Genomic DNA, 18326 nt, shown 5'->3' with positions numbered 1-18326 from the left:
AACAGTAGAGTATATTTTGACATATTTATACAAACATTAAGTATGTCTTATTCTAATTAGGGTCCCAGTCTTGTGGATGTACATTATGTGGAGATGCACTGTGATTAGGCTACTTAATGTATCTTTTCATTACAGAAAGCAGAACCTTACCACCCTAAACAGTTGCTGCTACTCTGGAAAATGTCTGTACTGAACATTAGTTCTGTCTTAACATTGTCTCTTGAGCTTAGTCCTGTACAGTTAAAACCACAATCCATTAATATTCATTTTTGGATTGGGGAATGTAACTTAGTGGAAGAGCGCTTGCCTAGCATTTGTGAGATCCTAGGTTCCCAAGATTACTCTTATTGATGTAATTTCTAGCCCATATACTGCCATAGTTTTAGCATTTCACTGTATGTAGTAATATACATAATAAATGTCCAAAAGAGGTATGTATGTATTTTTGTGTGTGGTACTGGGGATTGAACCTAGTGTTCTCTGCCACTGAGCTGCATCCCTAGCCCTTCTCTTATTTTATTATTTTGAGGTACAGTCTTGCTAAATTGTTTAGGCTGGCCTCAAATTTGTGTTCCTCCTGCCTCAGCCTGCTGAGTAGCTGGGATTATAGGCATGTGCCACAATACCTAGCAAAAGACATGTGTAGTAGAAAGGAGAAAATGTAGTCTACAGAGTACTGCCATACACTAAATACATAGGGAAAAAGAACTTCTTCATAATATATCATTAGAGAATTTCAGAATGCTAGGATATTTTTGTGCTTTTAGTGGACATATTTCTAAACTAGTGAGTATGGAATTGTTAGAAATTTCAGGTTTACAGTTTGGGTAAAAGATTAATTTTTTATAACATATAATTTTTATTATATATATATATATTTATTTATTTATAGCTCTGAAGATGGCTGTGGTGGATATCTATCATTCGAGGTTAAAGGAGAGACAGAGACGAAAAAAGTAAGTACAGAAAACCATCCTGCCTTCTTTCAGCTTTGGATTGTTTGATTGCATATAGTCTATAAGAATGCTTCACTGTGGCTCATCTTGTGACCTTGGGGAAGAAATTTTATTCTCCTTGAGCCTCAATTTTTCATTTGTCAAATGGAGATAGTATCTGTCTTATTTTTATATCTTCCTTCCTTTGTTGATGTTAGGATAAAACATGAATAATGTGGTTACAGGGTTTTAAGCTCTTTGGAAAAAAAGGATAATATCAATTCGAAGTGTTTAGTCATTATATTCTTTTTAATGCCCTCATTCTTACTACTGTAATTTTATGAGAAGTCTTTCATTTAAAAGGATTACAAAGAAGTTCCAAACAAGTTTCAGGCACCCTGGTTTTCCTTCCCTTCACAGTATGTCAAAAATATACATTCAGGGGTTGGGATTGTAGCTCAGGTAGTAGAGCCTTTGCCTAGCATGTGTGAGGCACTGGTTTCAATCCTCAGAACCACATAAAAATAAATAAATAAAATAAAAGTATTGTTTGTCTACAACTAAAAAAATAGTTAAAACACACACACACATATTCAGGCCAAACATGGTGATGCATGCCTGTAATCCTTGTGATTGGAGAGACTGAGGCAGGAGGATCACGAGTTCAAAGCTAGCCTTAGCAACTTACAAGACCCTAAGCAATTCAGTGAGACCTTGTCTCTAAACAAAATATATAAAGTTCTAGGAATGTGGCTCAGTGGTTAAGCACCCTGAGTTCAATCCCCAGTACAAAAAACATATATATATAAATATACATATAGATATGTATTTATATAAATATACAATATAAATATATAAATATAAATTACATATTTTTATATATTTACACATTCAGCCAGGCATGGTGATACATACCTGTACCAGTGACTTGCCAGGAGGATTGCAAATTCTAGGCCAGCCTTAACAACTTAGCGATACTCTGTCTCAAAATAAAAAATTAAAAAGGACTGGGGATGTAGTTTAGTGGTAAAGCACTCCTGAGTTCAATCCCTAAACTAAAAATATACACATACATACACACATTCAGATTAGAAATTATGGATCCCTGATGCTTGTTGGATTACAGAGATTTACCAGTTCTGAGAGGGATTTGCAGAGGGTGTGAGTGTGCAGGTATGTGTATATGTGAAGGCATGTATGTTGAGATATTACTAAGTATAAACATAGTGGTATCAGCAATAAAAATGTGAGGGAGTAGTTGGAGGCACTCCTGAGAGACCAGACGTGATCTAAAGTGAAGTTTACTCTCTGCCTGAAGAAGCTTACCCAGCTGCTTCCATGAGATGTTTCATTGCTAGTCATGAATTCTTCTGGAATAAATAAAGGTTCCAGAAGAATAACCCTGTGTGGTTTACTTAAATTCTCCTTTGCTTAAAACACATAATTAGACCTAGGGAGTATTGAAGAACTCAATTGTTGAGAGGTGCTGTTAGATCTTACGTTTTATGATGCCCTTCCATTAAAGATGCACAATATATACTTATTTCAAATAGCTTCAAAGTGTTGTTATGAATGCACAGTTGTAAACGTTGAATGTGTGATCATGGTGCCTTCTTATGGTTAGCAGGTTTCCCTTGAATGAGTATTCTCAATTAACATTTCCACAAGCTGAATAGATTAATTGTATAATGTGGACACAGATTTCCTTCTGTTCATCTTAAGTGACAGACACATATTTTTCAGTATTTGTGAGTGATAATTGATTCATTCATCTAGCAAATAGCTTTTTAGAGTCTCCAACGCCCAAGAAGAGGGAAAATGTGTGATGCTGGAGAGCCTAAAATTGTGTTAGTGATTCACTGATTGCAGAATTTTGTGGGGAGTGACTCTTTTGGACCTCCGTATTCTACCTCAGAGTGTTTTAAGATGTCTAACAAAAGCTGCATATGAAAAACATTAAATGTGAAACTTATTCTAAAAGAGATTATTATGGTTTTTTATTCTAGAATTATAAGGGATCATGGATTAATCAACCTTAGAAAATTTCAATGTAAGTATTGGCTATTTTTTCTAATTTCTTCTAATATTACTGAATAGCTTTAACAAATCATTTAACAAATAATTATACCAAATTATAACAGATCATTTATAGCACTAGTTCTTAATTCAAGTTGCATGTTAGCATCACCTAGGACGATTTTAAAAATTCTGATACAGAACTGGTGGTAGAGCACTTGCCTAGCATGTGCAAGGTCCTGTATTCAATTTCTAGCACCAAAAGAAATATAAAAGTCTTCAAGGCCATTTTGATCTATAGTGATAATAAAGAACTATTAATTTATAGTCAAAACATTAACATGAGAATTTTTTACAATAATATAGTAATTACAGCATGGAAAAATGATCATTTTCTAGATTTGTCATGTTTTGAAACAATGTGTTAAACATAAAATAACCTTTATCCTCAGGTTATAAAATTATTTTTATAGAAACATCAATAGAAAGTGATGCTTTCATTTTGCATGGTGGTATATAAAAAAGATATTTAACATTGTGTGATGATGATAGTAAACAAAGGCTTTTTAAATGAATTGCTAACTTAAATTTTACAGTTTTATTTTTTTTTATTTTTTAAACATTTTTTTTTTAATATTTATTTTTTAGTTATTGGCGGACACAACATCTTTGTATGTGGTGCTGAGGATCGAACCCGGGCCGCACGCATGGCAGGCGAGCGCGCTACCGCTTGAGCCACATCCCCAGCCCCAATTTTACAGTTTTAAATAATGGAGGAACTTAAACTGGCAGAAAAAGCCCCAGTACTTTTTTTTCTACAACGTAGAGTCTGTTCAGGAAATAATAATACTTTCATAATAATAATTGTAGTGTTCAAAATGTTTATAATGCTTATGTGTCATAATACTCTTTTTGTAAAAGTCTGTAATCCCAGTAGCTTGGAAGGCTGAGGCAGGAAATCCCAAATTTGAAGCCAGCCCCAGCAATTTAGCAAGACTCTAAACAACTTAGTGAGACCCTATCTTTTTTTTTTTTTGGCAGGGTGGGAGTACTGGGGATTGAACTCGGGCACTAGGCCACTGCGCCACATTCTTGGCCCCATTTTGTATTTATTTAGAGACAGGGTCTCACTGAGTTGCTTAGTGCCTCACTTTTGCTGAGGCTGGCTTTGAACATGATCCTCTTGCCTCAGCCTCCCGCGTGGCTGGAATTGCAGGCATGCACCACTGCACCTGGTGTAAGACCCCATTTAAAAGTGAAAAATAAAAAAGTCTGGGGATGTAACTTCATGCTAAATGTGCCTTTGGCTCAATCTCCAGCCCCCCTGTATCCCCCTCCAAAACAAGAACTGTGGATTTGCAAAAATAATTCAGGATCAGATTTCCCATGCTTTTTCTATAGACAATAATTATCCGTGTTCTGGTAGACACAATAATGAGTTCCTCTATCTGAATTACTGGGTTTTTCATATAGATCAGTTAAGTTTTGACTTTTACTCATGGTAGAAATTTCCTGTTACATAAATCCAATTTTAACTGGTGGACAGGTCAGTTTGGATTTATTGTTCTGTTACTATAGTTTTTCCAGGAATAAGACCAAGGGGAAGCTGATTCTGAGCATTAAAAGTAGCATGTGTTTTGTGGTTTCAGAGGTAGCCAGTTGCTGTTACATTGAATATACAAGTGACCTTAGTATGATGGGTAAGGTTCTTTCCCTTCAGATCTTAAAGATTTACTGCAGCTGGACAAAGTGGTGCACAACTGTAATCCTAGCTACTTGGAAAACAGAGAGGAGGAACACAGAAAAAAAAGACCTATTCCAAAATAAAATAAAAAGCACTGGGGATATAACTCAGTGGCAGCGCACTTGCCTAGCATGCGTAAAGCCTGGTTTCAATCCCAGTACTGGAGGAAAAAAATCTACCACTGTCTCTGCTCCCCTTTATTATTATGAAATAAATTTGGAACTGTCAGAGCAAGAGAAAGGAGGTTAAAAAAGCCTAATGGCCTCCCCCCACCCCCAGAAAAAAATGATAGCTTGGTAGTTTTTCTCCCTACTTTTTATATGGGCGTTTTCAAATATACACAGAAGTAAAGGTAAAACAAAAAAAGTTATTTTTCCAATTTCATTTCAGATTCTTTGTTGTTATCCTTGTTATGAGTTGGGATTTCTGTTTTGTTTTTGTTTGGTAGTAAGAAAGAAATAATCAGTCTGTATTTATTCAGTCAGCTCCTAGTCCAGGCATGGTGGTGCACACCTACCTAGATGCCTGGGAGGCTAAGGATGGAGGATTGAAAGTTTGAGGACAGCCTGGGCAATGTAGTGAGACCTTGTCCCAAAATAAAAATTAATAAGATGGAAGGCTGGAGCTGGAGCTCCATGGTAGAGTGCTTGCACAGCAAGCAGGAAGCCCTAGGTTCAGTCCCTAGTACCACCAAAAAGAAAAAAAAATTAAAACCAACTCCTGGAATTAGTAGATAAGAATGTCTCTTCTAAGTGAAGTAGATAAGAATGTGTCTTCTAAGTGAAGAAATTCATCTAAAATAAAGGCAATTTAAATAACTGTCATATGTGAAAAATTATCTTTAAGAGTAGACTGAACTAGGCTGGGGATACAGCTGTGCTGGTAGCGATTGCCTTGCACGCACAAGGCCCTGGATCAATTCTCAGCACCAAAAATTTAAAAAAAGAGAGAGAGAGTGCTGACCTAGTTAAATATGGTTAAAATCACTGAAAAGCAATCAGAGCTCCTGGCCACATCAACTTACCAGTTGTTGATTGGTTTTACTCCTCATCTTCTTTGTAAATATTACTCTTTTGATTAGAGATTTGATCAAAAGAGATCCCCAGAGTTGCTGCTCCTGGCTCTGTTGGATATGTGACCATTTATTTGCATGATAATTGTCAAAATATAACTTCATTAGTTAATTAAGTTGAACTAGTTAATTTGGTCTGGAGAAAGGCAAAGTAACCCCTATGGGCAATGAAGAAATATACACCTCACCTGAATATTTGTAGACAGGGAGATTTCACAAGGGTCATGTGAGCAAGCACATACTTTTCTAGGCTAATCTATGTCCTGTAGATAGATTCTGTGTCTGCAATTTCCTAGTTATCCTGTGGGTAGTAATACCAGAAATTTTGGCCAACATGTTTCTGAGAATGCAAGATCTACCGTTAATCTTTTCCCATTACTATAGCATTGCCTGTGCAGATAAAAGACAGTGAGGTGGGGGAAGTCACTAGTGCTTAGTGATGGAGATGATCTCCAGTGATAATCCTTATGGAGATGCTGTGAAGCAGTCACTATGATTAGTATTTTGCATTCTTAGCTTTCCTGTTTGCTTCCTGTCATGGGTAAATTAGTCATATGAGGTCAGGAATAATGTTCTTCCATTTCACTTCTGTGAGGGGGAGAAAAATGTGGCCAACTTGGGAATCCTTACATTCTCCAATGACACGGTTATGTTTTACTTTCTCTGTAGTAATGGAACGGCGTTATCCCAAGGAGGTTCAAGACCTTTATGAAACAATGAGGCGATTTGCAAGGATTGTGGGTCCAGTGGAACATGATAAGTTCATTGAAAGCCATGCATGTAGGTGGTTTTTGAGCCTTAATGAACAAGTGTGTGTGTGTGTGTGTGTGTATTTTATGTGAAGTGAATAACATGGATATGTCTGTTTCTACTCCCCTTTATTATTATTGAAATAAATTTGGAACTGTGAGAGCAAGAAAAGGGATGTTAAGGGGCTGGGATTGTGGCTCATCAGTAGAGCGCTCACCTAGCACAGGCGGGACCCAAGTTCAGTCCTCAGCACCACATAAAAATAAATAAATAAATAAAGGTATTGTGTCCAACTACAACTAAGAAAATAAATCAACATTAAAAAAAAAAAAAAAGTAGTTTTAAAAATGGGAGGCTGAAGCCGGGCGTGGTGGCGCACACCTGTACTCCTAGTAGCTTGGGAGGCTGAGGCAGGAGGATCCCAAGTTCAAAGCCAGTCTCAGCAACTTAGGGAGACCCTGTCTCTAAATGAAAATTTTTAAAAAGGGCTGGGGTTGTTGCTCATTGGTTAATAGCCAGCCCCTGGGTTCAATCCCCAGTACCAAAAATGGGAACAGAGTTGGATGACTCATGGAAATTGTACTTCCATCATTCTCTTGCCTTTCTTTGGTATTCTGGAGGGAGCTCATCCATTTTATATTTTGATTTTTTACTAAAAAAAAAATTTGAAGTGAGGTCAGTAAGGCCTAACCTAAGACAGAATGGACTGGCTGACTTTTCTACACTTTTTATCATGAAGTCTATTTGGCCCTTTAGTTTTGTTCTGGGTGGTTCTTTGCCAGGGCTCTTACCCTGTTTCATGCAAATATTTCTTAGGAAGCATCACAGGCATTTATCTGAGCCAGGTTGATTGTCCTCAGCAAACACCTTGTTTGGTTGGCATTCTGAGTGACTGATCTTTTACTTCCTGTCCCAGTTTGTGTCATCCCTGGTTTATGTGTCACTCCAAAGAACTACACCCCATGGATTGTCCAGGCTTTTCCTTCATCCTCTGTTTCAAAAGCACCCAAGTTTGAATGCCCTTTCACATAATAACCTGAGCAGTGCAACCTGATCTGTGTTCTCAGAGGAGGCAGAAATCTTTGGTTTATGGAAAACACAATGCTCTTTTGTCCCTATAGGAGAAAAGCTATAAAGAAACTAACTGGGACTTGAGAACTTGTGTTCTTCTTTTGCATTAGGGCAACATCAAGTAATACCAGAGATGGGTTTCACAAACTTGGTTGTATGAGTAAAAATTTTGAGAGAGAATAGATAAACCAGGAAAGCTTGGTTATTTAACAAATTATATTCATTACTTTAGGGGACACATGAATTCAGCCAATTTAAGTTTTCTAAGAGAAAACTTAAAAAAAAAAAAAAATTTCCAGCTACTGCATTTGGAGATGGCAGCTGGAGACATTTAGAGTAGGCTTTTCTCAGCTTTTGGGTAAATTTCTAATAAAAGATTATCAATAAAAAGGATTCCCTAGATGAAATTGCCCAGTCTTTTATGTAAGACAAGAATTACTGAAAACGCTTTACAGCAGAAATACTTATTGATGTTGATTTTGTTTTTAAAATATTTTTTCCTTTGTTCTTTTGGGGAAAACAGTGGAATTTGAACTTCGAAGGGAAATCAAGCGGCTCCAGGAATATAGGACAGCAGGCATTACCAATTTTTGTAGTAAGTATATAAAAGGGGCATCTTTATATGCAGGGATTCTCAAAGGGGTTGTGATTTTTTTAAATTAAGCTTTTCTTTTTCAGAATGAATTTTCAATCTTTCTAGAAAAGTTTCATCTGTTAAATCCCTATAAATATCATTATATAGATTATCTGAGGTAGCATAAAAGTCATAACACATAGAAAAGAGAGTGGTGCTTTAGATGTAGGATTCTGCTGTAGCTCTTGTTTCCAATTCCAGGTTTTAACTTTACCCTTTTTAAATTTAGTTATTCATGGCCTGATTGTTTTTATTTACCAAGCTTTAGCTGACTCTAGGTACATGTACCCATTTACTTAAGGTCCTGTCATAATTATATTAATGCACCAGGCCCTATGAGAACTTGTTCAAACTTGCATCATGTCATTTAGTGTCTCATGACAAACTTATGGGGTACTGTTACTTCTGTTTAATGAAGAAACTAAAGTTTCAAGATCAAGTTAATAGTAAAGCCAGGTCGTATGGGAAGGCAGTGTATTACTGCAGTTAAAACCATACAGCTTACGCCTGGGGATATAACTCAGATAATTTGGTGATAAAGTGCTTGCCTAGCCTGTGTGATGCTCTGGGTTTGATCCCCAGCACAGGGGAAAAAAAAAAAAAAAAACTAGTCAGGTTAGGTTTAGATTCTGACTCCACTGTTTACTGACTCTGTAATTCTATTCAAGTTTTCATTTTCTGAGTCTCTTAGAATGAAGACTAAATTAGAGATTGTGTGCCTGGGCAAGGTACATGTGCCTGGGCACATGCCTGTGATTCCAGTGGCTTGGGAGGCTGAGGCAGGAGGATCACAAGTTCAAAGCCAGCCTCAGCAATTTAGCTAGGCCCTGTCTCAAAAAATTAAAAAAGGGCTGGGGATGTGGCTTGGTGGCTAAGTGCCCCTGGGTTTAATCCCTTTACAAAAGAGAGAGAGAGAGAGAGAGAGAGAGAAAGAGAAAGATTGTATGGGAAAACATAGCACCTGGCACACAGCAAATCCTTAATAAAGGCTATTTTCTTTTTTTAAATATTTTTATTTGTAGATGGACACAATACCTTTATTTTGTTTAGTTTTTTGTTGTTGTTGTTGTTTTTTATGTGGTGCTGGGGATTGAACCCGGTGCCTCACGCTTGGCAAACACTCTACCACTGAGCCACAACTCCAGCGCATATACAGGCTGTTTTCTGTTGTTTTACTATTGCTGTTGGAGTGATCTATAGCATTCCTTTCTTCTGCATATTTGAAGTTTCTGTGGTAGTTAAAAGATATCCACTACACACAAGAAGTAGCTATGGCCCAGTACAGTGGTGCATGCTTGTAATACCAGCAACTCAGAAGACTGAGACAAGAGGATCATAAATTCAAGGGCAGTCTCAGCAGCTTAGCAACACCCTGTCTCAAAAAATAAAAAGTAGCTGGCTAAGGCTGTAGCTCAGTGGCAGAGCACTCACCTAGCATGTGCGAGGCCCTGGGTTTGATTCTCAGCTCACATAAAAATAAATAAAATAAAGGTATTATGTACAACTACAACTAAAAAATAAATATTTAAATAAATAAAAATAAAAAGTAGTTAGCTTCTTAACATAGCTCTATGGATATAAGTTCAAGTGTAATAGTCTTTATTTTTAACAACAGAAACCATTTTGGAAATGTAAAATTAGCCAGGCATGGTGGTACATGCTACTTAGGAGGCTGAGGCAGAAAGATTGCAAGTTCGAGGCCAGACTCAGAAACTTTAGTGAGGCCCTATTGTCAAAATAACAAATAAAAAGGATTAGGCGGGGGGGCGGGGGTTGTGGCTCACTGGCAGAGAGCCTGCCTCACACGTGAGAGGCACTGGGTTCAATCCTCAGCACCACATAAAATTAAACAAAATAAAGATATTGTGTCCATGTATAACTCAAAAAAATATTTTTTTAAAAAGGACTGGGGGTGGTAGTGCTGAGGGTGTGGCTCAGTGGTAGAGCCCAGCACATGTGAGGCCCTGGGTTGATCCCCAGCACCATATAAAAATAAATAAAAGTATGATGTTCATAATAAAGGACTGGGGATATAGCTCAGTGGTAAAATGACCGTGTGTTTAATCCCCAGTTCAATAATAATAATAATAATAGTGAATGCAGTTTTGCAGGAAAAAAAAAACAAAAAAAGACAAACTGTTTGCTGATTGGTTAAGAGGCCCTTGCCTTCTGCTGCATTGTCGTTGTGGTCATGGTGTTTTCTACACCTCCAGGTGCCAGAACATATGATCACCTAAAGAAGACGAGAGAAGAAGAACGCCTTAAACGCACCATGCTCTCTGAAGTTCTCCAGTACATCCAAGACAGTAGTGCCTGCCAACAGTGGCTCCGTCGGCAGGCTGACATGTGAGCAATTCAAGACCTGGATGGGGAAGCACTCCTTCTGGGACACTTTAGCTTCACATGTGTTTCAGATTCTGTGGGCACCTGAGATGGCTAAGTAATAAAATCTGGGTAGCTAGAAGAATTCAGAAAGATACTAGGGAATGATATTAGCCAAGTTATATTGTTATATTGTGTGTATGTACAAATATGTAATGACAGGTCCCATAATTAAAAAAAAAAAAAAAAAATTCAGCTGGGTCCAGTGGTGTACCCCTGTAATCCCAATGATTTGAGAAGCTGAAGCAGGAGGATCACAAGTTTGAGGCCCTAAGCAACTTAGTGAGACCCTATCTCAAGATAAAAAAAACAAAAAAGCTTCTTTGTTTTACCAGTGTTCACAGTCTGTTTACTGTTGTGGATATTCTATTTATTTACTGGAGATATGGCTCAATGGTAAAGTGCCTCTGGATTCAATCCCCATTACCCTCCTGCTCCACAGTTGTTTTCAAAAAGATTTTAGAAGTTCATCTCAGAAATAGTACAGCACTGACAATTAAGAAACAACTGGTCTCCTGCAATCCTACTTTCCTATTGTAATCTTATTTTTAAAAATTAGTATGTTCTGCCTAGCCTTCCACCTGTGCCTTTTTTTTTTTTCCCCTTGTCTTCTGGTATGATTTGCATTGAAAATCACATTCCTTTCCCTTCCCCATGAATGCTGTTGGGATGTTCCATGCTAAGAGCTCTTATTTCACACAAACTAACAAACTTTCCTTAGCCAATCCAAGGAGTTTTTTTCCCCTCAGAAGAGATTTTCTTTCCTGGTCAGTATAGTAAGGTATCCTGTAAAACATTATGCAGTTTATCTTATTATATCTCTTCAAAGTGACTTTCCTGATAAAGTCCCATAGGGACTTTTGGAAATTGCCTTCTTTGATATGACCTAAGCTTAAATTCCTTTTCTTTGTTTTAGTGATTCTGGGCTGACTCCTTCCATTCCGATGGCTTCGAATTCAGGTAATTATTTCCCAGGCAAGTCTTTTTTGTATGTTTGGTGCTGGGGATGAAACTCAGGGCTCTGTGGGTGATAAGCAAGCTCTCTACCACTTAGCAGCCTCCAGCCCCAGGTAAGTCTTGATTGTGAAGTTTGTATTTGAGAGGTGATCCAGTAGTCCTCTTCTTCTCAGTGGATTAATAGTAATCAAATGTTAGGCTAATTTATAACCAGAGTAGGAAGACAGGTGAAGAAAGGATTCTAGAAAGGTAGCTTCTTTGTTTTACTAGTTTTCACAGTCTGTTTACTGCTGTTATATCTACCACAGATTCTGAGATGCATCTCATATAAGATAAGTTAAAAATCTTTCTGATATGGGGAAAGAAACATGTTACTTGCCAGAAACTTCAGGCTTTTTATAAGCGGTAGACTTTATGTATTTCTATTTCTAAACCTTTAACTCTTTGGGTATGTCCTATTTTTGAGATTAGTTTTACAAAGCAAGATTAAGCCATATGCTCTCTGATGCTCTTGGTGATTGGAAATCAATGACTAGGGATTTGGGAAGGTATTACTTGTGCTGCTCTGAACCAAGATTGTGGTGTTTCTTTGCCTGTTTTCCTAGTTATCATCTCCCTCTACTCCATATGAATAGATAGCCATTTCTCCTAATAAGAATATACAGACCATTCCACTGAGTAGGAATAGAGTAGTCAAAAAGCAATTCATGGGGCTGGGGATATAGCTCAGGTTGGTAGAGTGCTTGCCTCGCATGCACAAGGCCCCCAGCACCAAAAATAATAATAATAATAATAATTTGCTCTTTTACCATTCTTTGAAGGCTCTGAACAATAGACTTTGCTAAATTATTTATGACATTCAGAATCTAGATAGGGCTCAGATAAGGCTCTTTGATGAATAATATTTCCCCCCCTTTGTTTTAAGTAAATTATTTCTGAATACTTAAAAGAGGAAAAGAAGCCATTTAGGGAGTTGTCAAGACAATGAAATCCATGTTTTATTTTTAAATTTTCTTACTTCCAGTCCTTCCATGCAATCTAAATACAGAATACTTAATACTGGCTAATTAAAATGAATGAACTGGCTAACATGATTACACAGCTTTGGTATTTGTGGGGTTTTTTGACCACATGCACTCACTTATTCACTGTTTTTTTGTTTTTGTTTTTAGGCTAGCGTTAGTTTTCCTCACCCCTTATATTTAGGTTGAGGAGACCCTGCTTTCTTACTGCTGGGAGTTGCTCTTTAGGTAATGAAAGGTTGAAAGCCTGGGGATCACTGCTTGTAGCCAGCCTCTGGTGACTTGTGAGATGCCATATGATTTTTATCTTCTTTTTTGAGCATTTAGGGTAAGCCCTTATCTCCTTTGTTGATATTATAGAGGAGCCTCTTTTTCAATAGAGCAGTTTAAAATAGTCCCTTCTCTTTCTGTAAAAGGTGTTCCCCATAAAACTTGTTAATATAGTATTCTACATTTTCTTTTGCTTAACTCACTCCATTCACCCCTAGAACATTAATCTCAAATATACATTCAAAATACACCCACCCCCCACCCCCGCCTTCCCCGCGCTGCCACCCCAAACTTGCACCTCAAACTTCCCATCCTGGCCTGGCCAGTGATCTCCTGTTTGGATTTCTTTCTCAGGTATGTGAGTTGACCTTAGTTCCTGCTTTGCCATATAATGGCTTATTGTTCCTGTGTGTGTATCTTTTAGGTAAACAGGGCTCCTTTGAAAGGAACAGATATTCTCTCACATATTAATAAGAAGGGCCTTTTGCTGGCCTAACAGTTTGCCTTTGATCTGAAGGCACATGGTATTTGGTTAATTACCATGTTTACCTTGTCTTGCTGGCAGAGTTGGGAGGATTAGGAATGTCTCTCCTGCAGAGTTGTTATTTCCATTCATCAGTTGTTAAGTTAGGCAGTGGATGTCCTTTCTTTACTGAATGACATCTGGGCTTTGGATCTTAGTCTCCTATGTGGTAGGAAGAAATGGATGATAACTGCTGTGGTGAGCAGTCATATTACATGCTAAGATATATGAGATTGTGTACTTTGGCAGAGCAAAGGACACGTGAATTATCATTTTTACTTTATTTTTTTTAAGAGAGAGAGAGGAGAGAGAATTTTTTAATATTTATTTTTTAGTTTTTCGGTGGACACAACATCTTTATTTTTATTTTTATGTGGTGCTGAGGATCGAACCCAGCACCCCGCGCATGCCAGGCAACCGCGTTACCACTTGAGCCACATCTCCAGCCCCTCATTTTTATTTTCAAGTGAATATTGGGATGTGCATGTTTCTAGCTAAACAGGCCTGAGGGGCAGGTTGAGTGTTTCTACAGATTGATGTATTGATCCTACACCTAACTGGTCTGTGCTTCGAACTTTGTTATACTTTATACCGGAGCAGTTGTTGCTCCTATGAAATACATGTTGTTTTTTTTTCCTGCCTGTGTCTTGTAGGTAGACGGAGTGCACCACCCTTGAATCTCACTGGCCTCCCTGGCACAGAAAAGCTGAATGAAAAAGAAAAGGAGGTAACAAAAAGAAGGGGACTTTGGGGAAGAGAATACGGGCTGATTATTCATTTACTTATTATGAGAAGCCCATTAAAAGCTGGGCATGGTGGTACCCTTGTCTGTAATCTCAATTACTTAGGAGCCTGGGGAACTATCTCAAATATAAAAGACTAGGGGCTGGGGTTGTGGCTCAGCAGTAGAGTGTTCGCCTAGCATGTGTGAGATGCTGGGTTCAATCCTCAGCACCACATAACAAAAAATAAAATAAAGGCATTGTGTCCAACTACAACTAAAAAAATATTGAAAAAAAAAAATATATATATATATAAATAAAGGACTGGGGATGTAGTTAAACCCCAGTACCACATATACCAAAAAAAAAAAAAAACTAACATTACAGTATCAAGCCTATTTTGTTCTGCTCATCTAACATGTACACAGGTCTAGTGTGTCCCTGTAGTCTAGGAGCTATCCTTGGTAGGTTTCAGAGAGCTCTTTTCTTGCCAGGCATGGTGGTGCATACCCATAATCCCAAGGACTTGGGAGGCTGAGGCAGGAGGATTGCAAGTTCAAGACCAGTCTCAGCTGGGCATGGTAGTGCACACCTGTAATCCCAGCAGCTTGGGAGCCTGAGGCAGGAGGATCACAAGTTCAAAACCAGCCTCAGCAACTTAGCCAGGCTTTAAGCAACTCAGTGAGACCCTGTTTGTAAATAAAATATAAAAAAGAGAAGGGATGTGGCTCAGTAGTTGAGTGCCCCTGGGTTCAATCCCCAGTATCAAAAAAAAAAAAAAAAGCAGTCTTAGCAAATTAGTGAGGCCCCAAGCAGCTTAGCAAGATGCTGTATCAAAATAAAAAATAAATGGACTGGAGATGTGGGTTGGTGGTAAAAACATCCCTGGGTTCAGTCCTTAGTGCCAAATACAAACAACAAAAAAACTTTCTTTACCCTGCTACCATTCCTCTTTTGGGGAAAGTTCATGTGATAATGTCAATTAAATAATAACGATTCTTATTTACTGAGCATTTACTTTGTGTCAGACAGTAGGAACTTTATGTAAATGAAGTTTTTTTTATAAACTTAAAATAACTTACATAAAAATCGGTATTTCCTATGAGATTGGTCACTTTGAGAAGTTCTGTACTTATTCCAACGATGTAACCTTCACTTAAAACATTTTTGGACTGTCTCTATACCACTTTTTATAGTCATAAATTAATTTTTATTCATTTGTTTTGTGGTGCTGATAATTGAACCCAGAACTTTGCACATGTTATGTAAGGGTTCTACCACTAGCTATGTCCCTAGCCCTAGTCATACATTAATTTTTATATATATAGTGGGACTGGGAATGTAACTCGGTTATAGAGTGCTTGCCTAGCATACCTGAGGTCCTGGGTTCTGTCCCCAGCATATATCTCTCTCATCTATCTCTCTCTCTCTCTCTCTCTCACACACACACACACACACACACACACACACACACACACACTCACACTGCCTTTGTCAGATTTTCAACAGGATATGTCTGAGACATGAAGTCCATTTCAACAGAGAAGCATCCTCTCTGCTCCTCACGTACCCCTTTTACAGTTCCCCAGATCAGTCCTCCACCTGCCATTCTGTGGCATTAGCTCATGTTACAAGGAACCATTGTAGTGCGGTTCTATTTTATCCATCAGGAATGGTAAAGATTATTTTGGAGGTAGAAGGAGGTACATATTTTATCTACATATTGCTTAAGAAAGTCACAGGCCAATCTGATTCAAATTTTGAATGGCCTAGAAATATTTTTATCCTTAGCCACATAATGGTGACCTCAGACTACTCATTGCTGGATAATGGCAGGTGAACTGGAATTGAGCAACCTTTCTAGGTTTTTAGCAGTTAAAGTGTCCTCTTCTCCAGAGTAGGAAATGTAATCACAAAAACAGGGACTACTCCTTAATGACAGTACTAACAATAATGTGATTCACACTTGGGAATCTAAGCACCTATACTCTGTGTCCCCACTGTGCCCTGTGGCTCTTCTTGGACAGAGTGTTGGGATGGTGTGGGGCCCCACCCAGGCATTTAATGCTCCACTCCTGAGTGAGCCAGGCTCCTCAGGAACACATACATGTATTTCCTAACAGAACCAGGCCCCTGAGCCAGCCTGCACGTGCTATAGGCTCTCCTAGCATCACACCCTGATTTTTTCTTCCTGGTTGTCTATCCTTAGGTAGTGTTGGTCTCTAGATAGGAACAGACTAAGTGGAATGTGGTCCAGCCACTCAACAGCTCCTATAAATAGTTTGAAGTTGATGTCACTTTTTTGTTTTTTGCTGTACCTGCTGGATTAAATTATGAGAAAGACAGATGTTAATGTTTATTAAATTTGCTGTGTCTTGCAGCTCTGTCAGATGGTGAGGTTGGTCCCTGGAGCCTATTTAGAATACAAATCTGCTCTTTTGAACGAATGTAACAAGCAAGGAGGCTTGAGACTGGCACAGGCAAGAGCACTCATCAAGATAGACGTGAACAAAACCCGGAAAATCTATGATTTCCTCATCCGAGAAGGATACATCACTAAAGCCTGAGGCTCCAAGGGCTTGGGATCACAAGTCAGAAGTTTGGAATGTGGTGGGTCAAAGGACAGTATAAGCATTCTGAAAGTTTGATTTTCATCCAAATTATCATTGTAAAAAGAGGGGAAGGACAAAGGAAACCTTCAGTTGTATTAATGTCTGCTTTCTTCTTTACCCTGCTTTAAAGCACTCCTATGTTGGTATTGTGCTGCAGAGTTGTGTGCTAGATAAGCTATTATTAAATGTGAGTGGGCATTTATTCCTAACACCTCTTGTAACTAAAACAAGAACCATAGTACCTCACATCACAGTGTTGGTAGAAATAGAACCAAACCAAACCACAGTGTTTATTCCCAGGAGTTCAGCTCAGATCCTTGTACTTGAGAGCTATTTGCTGATTATCTGTTTTGCCTTCAGACATTGCAGAGAAATTTAGAATAAAAGAGAAAGGTTTGAGAGCATGAGAAAGGCTCTCTTCTAAGGATTTTTTAAGCTGAAACTTATGTTTATAAGCAAAGAGGAGGAATATCTCCCCGTGATGTTCTTGTCCCAAACTGCATCTCTGATGTCTGACTATGTACTTTGCAGTGTGGCTGTCTGATCTGTAGTAGACTTTTGAGGAGGTGGCACCGGATATAAAATGTCTCTGTTATTTTTAGAATTAATGGATTAAAGTGTTTTTGCTATTTAATTTGTGGGTGTGTCGAATATTCTGGTAACTAAAGCACACTTAGGGTGTTGGATGCCCGCCCCGTCACGCTGCACCATCTCTCCTAACATGTGTGTCCTGGACTCACCCTGTTCTTACCCAGGGTTTCCCAGGATACCAGGTCCCTGGGGATGGAGATGATGCAACTAACCTCAGCTTTGCTTGGACTGAGACCTGAACCCTAATTTCTTATGGTGAAAGGCTAGCCTGCAATAAAAGCTGCTTTTAAAACAGAAGTAAAACAGCTTCATATACAAGACTCACTAGATATGGGGTGAGTAGCACCACCACAACTGAAACTTGGACCTCAAACCTTTCTGCAAAATAAGAAGCCAAATTCATGGATATATCATTTCTGCTAGAAGCAAAATGTATATAGAAATTTGTGCAGAATCTGCACAGATCACCTCCAATAGCCAATGATTCTTCAGTTCCTTTAACATTCAAACATGTGAGTAGTATGTGGTTGTTGGGAGCATCAGTGCAAAGTTTTGACTGATGTAAATATGCTTGCAGTTTGCTAGTAGACATCATATAGGGGATGAAAAGTGAAAAGGATACTTTTTAGAGAATTTAAATAGAAGAATTCTATTCTTTGAAAAGGATGGTTTGTGGAAATGGTTTTCTTTTTTTGCATAGTTTTATCTCTAGAAAACATATTCCACCACCACCATCACCCTGGTTAGTTATGAAGGAATTGCCTCTTATCCAAGAAACATATTTCATGTTTTGAAAATTTGGGACACAGTAGCCATCAGTGCAGAATCCTTCATTTTGATTAAGGTAGGCTTCTTGGGAGAGGTGGGTTTTGAGGCAATGGTAAGATCAAGAGGCAAGAGAAAAATGGCAGATGGAAGTGGGAGGCTGTTCTAGACATAGGAGGTGGGGGTTGGTGTGGGGGCAGCAGTGGGAATAAGGAAAATGGTGCCAAGAGATGTCTTTGGCTAGAACACAAGGGGCAGCT

The 18326-nt window shown here is 38.3% G+C and overlaps 1 protein-coding gene across 5 annotated transcripts in view; it reads left to right on the top strand.

The window, feature by feature from the left end:
- The window catches only part of Tada2a (transcriptional adaptor 2A), a 51280-nt gene extending 33936 nt beyond the window's left edge, over nucleotides 1-17344 (top strand). For 3 of the 5 annotated variants that reach the window (XM_071603008.1, XM_071603007.1, XM_071603006.1), the window contains 9 exons: nucleotides 893-956; nucleotides 2942-2985; nucleotides 3600-3665; nucleotides 6437-6547; nucleotides 8112-8183; nucleotides 10436-10568; nucleotides 11521-11564; nucleotides 14030-14103; nucleotides 16480-17344. In XM_071603008.1, coding sequence (XP_071459109.1) covers nucleotides 893-956; nucleotides 2942-2985; nucleotides 3600-3665; nucleotides 6437-6547; nucleotides 8112-8183; nucleotides 10436-10568; nucleotides 11521-11564; nucleotides 14030-14103; nucleotides 16480-16665 — 794 coding nt within the window. In that variant the 3' untranslated portion in view covers nucleotides 16666-17344. The remainder of the gene's footprint in view (nucleotides 1-892; nucleotides 957-2941; nucleotides 2986-3599; nucleotides 3666-6436; nucleotides 6548-8111; nucleotides 8184-10435; nucleotides 10569-11520; nucleotides 11565-14029; nucleotides 14104-16479) is intronic. The other 2 variants (XM_027950323.2, XM_027950321.2) reach the window with 1 other exon arrangement.
- The last annotated feature ends 982 nt before the right edge of the window (nucleotides 17345-18326 follow it).

Source organism: Marmota flaviventris, chromosome 17, assembly GCF_047511675.1.
Source record: "Marmota flaviventris isolate mMarFla1 chromosome 17, mMarFla1.hap1, whole genome shotgun sequence".
Taxonomy (NCBI): domain Eukaryota; kingdom Metazoa; phylum Chordata; class Mammalia; order Rodentia; family Sciuridae; genus Marmota; species Marmota flaviventris.
This window is presented reverse-complemented; position numbering and strand designations above follow the sequence as displayed.